This window comes from Trachypithecus francoisi, unplaced genomic scaffold (assembly GCF_009764315.1).
Source record: "Trachypithecus francoisi isolate TF-2019V2 unplaced genomic scaffold, Tfra_2.0 Lachesis_group12, whole genome shotgun sequence".
In the NCBI taxonomy this organism is placed as follows: Eukaryota; Metazoa; Chordata; class Mammalia; order Primates; family Cercopithecidae; genus Trachypithecus; species Trachypithecus francoisi.
The window spans coordinates 84327765-84337648 of NW_022681457.1; the positions used below are offsets into that span (position 1 = coordinate 84327765).

The following is a 9884-nucleotide window of genomic DNA, read 5'->3' on the forward strand; positions in this document are numbered from 1 at the left end:
TAACCTTGTTGGCATGGACCTCAAGGCCATACACCTGACCACCCTCCTTTCTCTTTCTATAGTCTTAGATTCCAGCTCAGCTATCCTCTTCCCTCTATGGCAGCTTATGGTCTCCAGCCTGCTGAGTGTACACCACAATCCTAGAGACATTTTAAACTACCACTGTATCCCACTTTACCCCACCATACATACAAGTAGAAGTTCAGCGCTACTAAATAGAGAGCCAGTCTTTGCAGGGTAATTTCAATAGGGTTCTCTATCTTTATTGATACGCCACTGCACACATGAGGGAAACAGTGCTTTTCTGGAAAAGATTGGAGTCCATCACATTTCAAATGGGGAAGTAAACCCTGATGTGGGCAAGGGACTCTGGCAGTCAGAGCAGCTGCAGTAGGGCTCAGAGGAACAACCCCTCTTTGTGGCAGGTTTTTGAGCAATGATTATCCCTTCTAGGTCTTTCACTTTGTTTTCCACTGTCAGAAGTTTTTTCAAAATTTTCTCTTGCAGACCCAAGGACAGGAAGATATTATTATTGTCTTGAATTAGGAGACCACTTCCTTCTGGGTTGGCTAGCAAAGCCTGAAAAATAGCTGAGCCCTTCTTGTAAAGTTTGTAGAGTGTGATTACAAACAACAATGTTTTCTAAAATGGAACAACAGAATTTGAATGTTAGTTGCTACAGTTTTCTATCTATAAGAGAAAAACAAAACAAAAACTTAATAGTAACAGTAATTCCTCATTCCAATAACAAGTCTCCCATTTAGCAAAATATTTTCACATGTTTCATCTTTTGATTTTCACTGCAAACCACAGGTAGGCAGGTCAGGCAGGACTATTATTTGCATTTAATCAAGATTGTAATCATAGATAACCATTTTCTGAATGTCTGGAAGTTACTTTGCCTATGCATGACCTATTTATGCAGAAAAAACAGAACTAGATAACTATATACCTTCCAGTTTGAACTCTGTCATTGACCAAGGTTATATATTGGAAGTGGTAGAGCCAGGACAACAATCCAGAAATTTACACCTCCAAGTACACTTTAGGACATAGTAGTCTGAAAAACTGTATTTCTTGGTCATAGAAAAGGTTCTTAAAATATACTAGGAGAGATCTGGGTACAATGGCACACATATGTAGTCCCAGCTACTAGGAAGGGTGAGGTGAGAGGATCACTTGAGCCCAGGAGTAGTGTGCTATGATGGCACCTGTGAATGGCTACTGCACTCCAGCCTGGGCAACATAGCCAGACCCTGTCTCTTAAACAAATTTTATATATATTTTTTATTTATATAAAATAAATTTTAGGTGTGAACCACTGCATCCAGCACTTTGAGAGGCTGAGATGGGAGGATTGCTTGAGGCCAGGAGTTAAAGACCAGCCTGAGCAACATAGTGAATGTAGCGAGACCCTGTCTTTACAAAAAAGTTTTTAAAATTAGCCAAGCCTGGTGGTGCATGCCTATGGTTCCACCTGCTCAGGAGGCTAAGGCAGGAGGATCACCTGAGACCAGGAGTTTGAGGTTGCAGTGAGCTATGATGACACCACTGCACTCCAGTCTGGGTGACAAAGCAAGACATTGTCTCTAAAACATAAAAAAGAAATTTAAAAAAATAAAAGCATATGCCAGGCACGGTGACTCATGCCTGTAATCCTAGCACTTTGCGAGGACGAGGTGGGCAGATCACCTGAGGTCAGGAGTTCAAGACCAGCCTGGCCAACATGGTGAACCCCCGTCTCTACTTAAAATACAAAAAATTAGCTGGGCATGGTGGTACGCACCTGTAATCCCAGCTACTCGGGAGGCGGAGGCAGGAAAATTGCTTGAACCTGGGAGGCAAAGGTTGCAGTGAGCCGAGATCGCGCCATTGCACTCCAGACTGGGGGACAAGAGCGAGACTTCATCTCAAAATAAATAAATAAAAAATAAATGCATATGTATAGGACAGATTCTTGCTAGGATAAGAAAAAAATCATCTTGTTCCTTATAACAACTAGCACTTTTTTTTTTTTTTTTTTTTTTTTGAGACAGAGTCTCTGTTGCCTAGGCTGGAGTACAGTGGCACGATCTTGGCTCACTGCAACCTCCACCTCCCGGGTTCAAGCAGTTCTCTTGCCTCAGCCTCCTGAGTAGCTGGGACTACAGGCATGTGCCACCACCACGCCCGGCTAATTTTTGTATTTTAAGTAGAGAGGGGGTTTCACCGTAGCACCACTTATTGAATATATGTGCTAAGATTTATATATATAATATCTCCTGTAATCCTCACAATACACATACATATGCGTGCGCACGCGCAAACACATATACACACACACACATTCCTGTTCAAGATTTAGGCCAGTTGGTTTACATTAAATGAGATTTTGGAGAAGAACTGAATTTTAAATCCTAGAAATTCGGTTCAAACTCCAATTTTGCCAGCTCTTACAAACTATGTGAACCTGGGTGGGTGATAATCAAGTTCTCTCATCTACAAAATGGAGAAAATAATATCTGCCCTGACTACTATGCAGGATTGTGATGGTTTAAAATAGAAACGACCTGTGACCATAATTACTAAACAATAGTGACATATGAAAATAAGTAAATGCTAAAAAATGATCCAGTAACAACTTCTCTCTGCATTTATCAAGTAAACTTGCCACTCTTAAGAAAGCCATTTTAAAAGCCTGTCACCTTAAGTTTCCACTAAACCTCAGTGCACCTCAGTTTTTTCACTTGTCATGTGAAAATAACCTCTGTCCATTTCATGGAATTTTTGAGATTCTCAAAGCATTCGACTATATTGTATGTTAACTATTATTATTATTATTTTTTTTTTTTTTTTTTTTTTTTTTTGAGGCGGAGTCTCGCTCTGTCGCCCAGACTGGAGTGCAGTGGCCAGATCTCAGCTCACTGCAAGCTCCGCCTCCCGGGTTTCCGCCATTCTCCTGCCTCAGCCTCCCGAGTAGCTGGGACTACAGGCGCCCGCCACCTCGCCCGGCTAGTTTTTGTATTTTTAGTAGAGACGGGGTTTCACCGTATTAGCCAGGATGGTCTCGATCTCCTGACCTCGTGATCCGCCCGTCTCGGCCTCCCAAAGTGCTGGGATTACAGGCTTGCGCCACCGCGCCCGGCTGTTAACTATTATTATTGATGACTACACAGATGTAAAATCCTGTCTTTCACAATCCCAGCCAGTTAAATTCTTACTCCCCAAAGAGCTCCTATATACTTACGAAGCCTTATTTTGTTAAAACACAATAATGAGCACATTGTGATGACTTCATACATATGCCTTCTTATCAGTTACAGAACAATGGCATAGGAAGAAAGGCCATACTCATGATCCTAGCTATACTTTGTTGCCTATTCTAGAAACATAGTAGCACTCAAAGATGAATAACTGACCAAAACATTTTGAGGGTAAGGCTGTCTTTTCAGGTTACAAACATATTTGGTCTATTTTATTACAGAAGACAAGCCAAAGACACTGTGAGAAAGAGCATTTTTATGCCCAAAGCCTAATTGATGGAGGTTTTCAAGGATAACCTACTTTCTGCCAACTTAAGAGACAAAGGTTTGCCTTGGCACATCTGCATGATCTTAAAACTGGTGGCAGCAATATGGGAGAGAACTAATCAAATTTCAATTTATAGCTATAGAAATGTTTGTAACAAAAGAGTATAACCTGAATTGACCGAATACTTCGTTTCCATAAGGCATATATTCCTATTGCCAACAAAATCAAGAAAGAAATCCTCAAGATGATTTGCACAGCCGGAGCAAGATTATCTAATAGTCCCAAATTTGTTTGCTGAGGTGCACTAGTCTCTCCCAAAAAACTTGCTTGTATCCAATTCCATACTGTGCTCAGAGAATCTAAGAGGTTGTCCCAGTTAGAAGAGGAAGATGTTGACATTTTAATAAGTAGCAGCTCCAGGAACTACATGTGCAGAAGCTTCAGGAATCTAGATATTAGTTAGGGGTAGTGGCCTGGGGGCCCACATGTTCTGGAGCCATTGTGTGCTGTGCTTTGTGATGTCACTGTTCCAAAGGTCAGCTTGCTTCCCACTCACCTAACCAGTGCATCTTACTCAAAACCAACCAGGCACCGGCCTGGGTTTTCAGTTCATTCATATTGCTTTATCTGATCTTTGGCTAGTTCTGGCTCTAGCAAAGTGCTGTCCAGTACAACTTTCTGCAATAATGAAAATGTTCTTTTTTTTTTTTTTTTTGAGACGGAGTCTTGCTCTGTCACCCAGGCTGGAGTGCAGTGGTGGGATCTCAGCTCACTGCAAGCTCCACCTCCCGGGTTCACGCTATTCTCCTGCCTCAGCCTCCGGAGTAGCTGGGACTACAGGCGCCCGCCACCTCGCCCGGCTAGTTTTTTTGTATATTTTTTAGTAGAGACGGGGTTTCACCATGTTAGCCAGGATGGTCTCGATCTCCTGACCTCGTGATCCGCCCGTCTCGGCCTCCCAAAGTGCTGGGATTACAGGCTTGAGCCACCGCGCCCGGCATGAAAATGTTCTTTATCTGCCATGTCCAATATGGTAACCACTAGTTACCTGAAATGTGAATAGTGCAGCAGAGATGGAATTTTGCATTTTAACTAAATTTGGCCAGGCACGGTGGCTCACGCTTGTAATCCCAGCACTTTGGGAGGCCGACGCAGGTGGATCACTTGAGCCCAGGAGTTCGAGACCAACCTGGCCAACAAGGTGAAATCCTGTCTCTACTACACATACAAAAATTAGCCTGGCATGGTAGTGCACACCTGTAGTCCTAGCTACTTGGGAGGCTGAAGCAGGAGAATCACTTGAACCTGGGAGGCAGAGGTTGCAGTGAGCTGATGTTGTACTCCAGCCTTGGTGACAGAATGAGACTCCGTCTAAAAAAAAAAAAGTTACATAGCCACATGTGGCTAGTGGCTTCTCTCTTAGTGTAGATCTACATTTCCAACAATTCATCACATGGACAGCAGCTGTTGCAGCTGCTTTCACATAATAAAAAAAGCTGAGGTGTATTGAAGTTGAATGGAAATGTGAGGAGATAGGATTTTTTATTTTTATTTTTTTGAGCTGGAGTGCAGTGGCATGATCTCAGCTCACTGCAACCTGTGCCTCCTAGGTTCAAGCGATTCTCCTGCCTCAGCCTCCTGAGTAGCTGGGATCACAGGCTTGCGCCACCACGCCTGGCTAATTTGTTATATTTTTAGTAGAGATGGGGTTTCACCATGTTGGCCAGGCTGGTCTAGAACTCCTGACCTCAAGTGATCCACCCGCCTCAGCCTCCTAAAGTGCAGGGATTACAGGCATGAGCCACCGCACCCAGCAAGGAAATAGGATATAAACAGGGCTTTTTTTTTTTTTTTTTTTTTTTTTTTTCTGAGACGAGTCTTGGAGTCTCACCCTGTCACCCGGGCTGGAGTGCAGTGGCGCAATCTCAGCTCACTGCAACCTCTGCCTCCTGGGTTCAAGTGATTCTCCTGGCTCAGCCTCCTTAGTAGCTGGGATTACAGGCATGTGCCACCACGCCCGGCTAATTTTTAAATTTTTAGTAGAGATGGGGTTTCACCATGTTGATCAGGCTGGTCTTGAACTCCTGAGCTCATGATCCACCTGCCTCAGCCTCCCACAGTGCTAGGATTATAGGCATGAACCACCATGCCTGGCCTTCAGTTCACCTTTAATAGTGGCATCCACCCACTCATCTGTCAGTCACTTCTACTCAGTAGTCGCATCATGCCCTATTAGGACTTACTGACTTATGCAATGCCTACTTTCAAGCCTTTGATAAATTCTTTTTTTATGAGACAGAGTCTCGCTCTGTTGCCCAAGCTGGAGTGCATTGGTGCAATCTTGGCTCACTGCAACCTCTGCCTCCTGGGTTCAAACTATTCTCCTGCCTCAGCCTCTTGAGTGGCTGAGACTAGGCACGTGCCTCGCCTGGCTAATCTCTGCATTTTTAGTAGAAACGGGGTTTCACCATGTTGGCCAGGCTGGTCTCGAACTCCTGATCTCAGCTGATCCTCCTACCTTGCCCTCCTAAAATGCTGGGATTATAGGCATGAGAAATAGCACCTAGTCAGCCTTTGATAAATTCTTACAGGTTTTTCATTGCCTTTCAAACAAAATCCAAAATCTGTAACATGGCTAACAGGGCACTAAAATGCCCGGTCCCTGCTTGCGTACCAAGTCTTCTCTTCCTCTGCCATTTGTTCTTTCAACTCCAGCTATAGTAGTCTTATCAATGTCACCAACACACCAAGCTGTTGAACCACAAAGCCTTGGCACATAATTGGATTACGATTACTCGCATTCTTTGCCTGGCTTCCCCCTCCTCCCCCAGGTTGGAGTTCAGTGCCTATTCACAGGTGTGATTATTGCACACTACAGCCTCTAACTCCTAGGCTCAAGTGATCCTCCCACCTCAGCCTCCCAAGTAGCTGGCACTACAGGTTATTGCCTGGCTAACTTCTATTGATTCTTTAGGTTTCAGTTTAAACATTATCCTCAATGAAGCTTTTGCTGTCCTTTTTTGGTCCACTTCTCACAAGCCCCTCTATTCCCCGTTTAAAAATAAAAGCACTTTTACTTATGTGTACTGTTTTAATGTCTGTCTTCCCTATTGGATTTTTTTTTTGAGGGGGGGAGGTTGGGGGGGTACAGGGTCTCACTCTGTTGCCCATGCTGGAGTACAGTGGCCTGATCTCGGCTCACTGCAACCTCTGCTTCCTGGATTCAAGCAGTTCTCCTGCCTCAGCCTCCCTAGTACCTGGGATTACAGGGACGCACGCCACCATGGCCCAGCTAATTTTTGTATTTTTAGTAGAGACAGGGTTTCACCATGTTGACCAGGCTGGTCTCAAACTCCTGACTTCAAATATCCACCTGCTTCTGCCTCCCAAAGTGCTGGGATTACAGACATGAGTCACCACAACCAGTCCCCTATTGGATTCTTAAATCTCTATGATGCAGGAAAGAGTCTTGTTCAACACTTACCACCCAGAGGCTAGCAGATGGTATATGCTTTCTAAATATTTGGCTTCTTAACCATTTAGATAGCTTTCCTACGCCTCTGGTCTTTTTTTTTCAGGCTATACCTGCCAAATACATGTTGACAGATTTTTAAATCTCTTGCCTATCCTGGTTACCTTCCCCAGAGTGAATCAAACCTCCAAATGCAGTCTGTCACAGAAACCACTCCTGCAGGAGTAGACCAAGGTCACAGAGGGATAGGCCACTCTTTCTAGACACAGTTCTACATAATAGGGTATAAAATCAGTAGTATAAAGCCAGGAGGTATCACAGTTTACCTTGGGGTAGGAGGTGAGGAGGAGCAACGTTTCTGAGTTTTAGAAGTTTCTGGCCAGGTGCAGTAGTTCATGCCTGAAATTCCAGCACTTTGGGAGGCTGGGGTGGGAGGATTGCTTGGGCTCAGGAGTTGAAGATCAGCCTGGGCAACCTAATGAGATCTCGTCTCAAAAAATAACAAAAACGAGTAAGTAAAAGTTTCAGAAAACTTGCCTTTTTCGTAGCTTTCATGTTATTCACAGAAAAAAATATGTACCAGTTTCCCATCTCTATATTCAAAAATGAAAAAATGTCAACACCATGACTGTGGAGTTTTAGTTGAATAACCTTTCACCTACACTTCAAATTGTATTTCCCACTATTCACCTTCACACTCACTCACATTACAGAACTGTGGTATTTTTGGTACTTCAAATACCACCTGCAACTTTCCATCTGTTATTCCTTTATACTAAATGTCTCTCTCTGACATTCTTCCAGTCAGAATGAGATTGGAAACTGGGCTCCATCTCTATTTGTGCCAGCCAGGCAAGATGCTTTGTCAAAAGCTTTGTCAAGATGCTTTGTCTCAAGTACTTTGTCAGATAAGGATAATAACAGCAACTACTTCATTGGATTATGAAGATTCAACAAGATAATTTTATGTAAAATGCGAAAAAGCATAACCACCCTGAATTCTCACAGTACTTCCCACTTCAGGCCAGTGCTTCTAGAACTTTTCTGTGCCTAAGAATCACCTGGAGATCTTACTAACACGCACATTTGGGTCCAGTAGGTCTAGAGTAGGGCGTGAAATTATGCATTTTTATTAATAACAATCTCCTAGGTGATGCCCATACTGCTGGCCCACTACCACACTTTAAGTAACAATGTTTTGAGAAACTCCAGCCCTCCCTTCACCTTGTGAAAGCTTCTTGATGGCCCTGACAACTTCACTGTTTTTCCTCGTCTCCCATCGCACCTGGAATTGTATCTTTTTAAATGTGTGTACTTAAATATTTGGTGAATGACTATGTCTTAGGCAGTTCAGCTCAGTAGGCTATTTGGGACTGAGAAAGGATAGATTGAGCATGGAATACCCCGAGGAAGGCTAATAAAAAACTTTCTTCTCCACAGTTCCTTACCCTTTTTCATACATGGGCTCATGAAAATGGGAAAAACACTGAAGCAAGAGAATTCTGGGTACAGGCAAGAATAGAAGCGTCTGGAAGTCTTCATTCCTACTCACCATTTGGAGGCACTCTTGAATTGAAAAAGCTTTGAAAACAAAGTCAGTGCTTTCAGGTCTGTGCCAGGGTTGGGACAAATTCCAGAGATATCAAGTTAAAATGATTACTACAAGCTAAAAAAAAAAAAAAAAAAACCCTTTGCCCTGTATTATCATATAGTCATTCATGCTGGTTTAAACATAAAAGTCTTTTTCTTTTTTTTTGAAATGGAGTCTTGCTCAGTTGCCCAGATTGGAGTGCAGTGGCACGATCTCAGCTCACTGCAACTTCCGTCTCCAGGGTCCAAGCGATTCTCCTGCCTCAGCCTCCCGAGTAGCTGGGATTACAGGCATCTGCCACCACACCTAGCTAATTTTTGTATTTTTAGTAGAGATGGGGTTTCTCCATGTTGGTCAGGCTGGTCTCAAACTCCTGACCTCAGGTGACCTACCCGCCTCGGCCTCCCAAAGTGCCAGGATTATAGGTGCGAGCCACCGCACCCAGCCAAAAGTATTTAATACAGATCAAATGATGCAAGCTGCTCTAACTGGGATAGACAGTGATCTTAGGATCAATTACTTAGGCTTGTACTTGAACGATTTTATTTATTTTTGAGACAGTCTTGCTCCGTCACCCAGGCTGGAGTGCAGTGGTATGATCTCGGCTCACTGCAACATCCACCTCACGGGTTCAAGCGATTCTCCTGCCTCAGCCTCTCGAGTAGCTGAGACTACATGCATGTGCAATCATGCCCAGCTAATTTTTTGTATTTTTAGTAGAGACGGGGTTTCACCGTGTTAGCCAGTTTGCTCTTGACCTCCCGACCTCATGATCTGCTCACCTCAGCCTCCAAAAGCGCTGGGATTACAGGCGTGAGCCACCGCGCGCGGCCTAATTGAGCTCTTAAAATCTGGGTTTAATTTCACTGTGAATGGCCTCACTTGGTCCTTCCAGGGGCTACAAGTTCTTTGTGGTTGAATGGATATAGTTCAGTCTTAGATAAATTAGTAGCTTTTTCTTATTCTGGGCTAACCATCTCTCTAGTATGAGGAATTTTTACTAGGCCTACAGGTGCTTCTCAGGATCAAATCGCAAAAAGGGACCTTTCACCTATACCCCCTCCCTTCGTAAGTGAGGAAATTCAAGTCACTGAAGAATTAGCTGGATTCCAAAGAAACAATAGTGGTCTCAGTCTCTAAGATCCTTGTTTCTGCCATGTCTTTCAACAGTCTCAGATCATTCTAATTTCTCAGAATCCTCTGTTACCTACTGGGATCTGAGACAAGAAATGACTTGGTTATGGGGGTGCTTTAGACTCAGGGTAAGGTGACAGAATGAAATTCCTGAAGAGCTGACAAAACAAGAAAATA

At 43.5% G+C, this 9884-nt stretch overlaps 1 protein-coding gene across 1 annotated transcript; it reads right to left on the reverse strand.

The window, feature by feature from the left end:
* Nucleotides 1–235: 235 nt before the first annotated feature.
* On the reverse strand, nt 236–4171 carry TMCO2 (transmembrane and coiled-coil domains 2). The gene is made up of 2 exons (XM_033226966.1): nt 3679–4171; nt 236–642 (listed from the first exon to the last, which is right to left on the reverse strand). The coding sequence occupies exons 1-2, from the start codon at nt 3907–3909 to the stop codon at nt 325–327; spliced, it is 549 nt and encodes a 182-aa protein (XP_033082857.1). The 5' UTR covers nt 3910–4171; the 3' UTR covers nt 236–324.
* Between the last annotated feature and the right edge of the window lie 5713 nt (nt 4172–9884).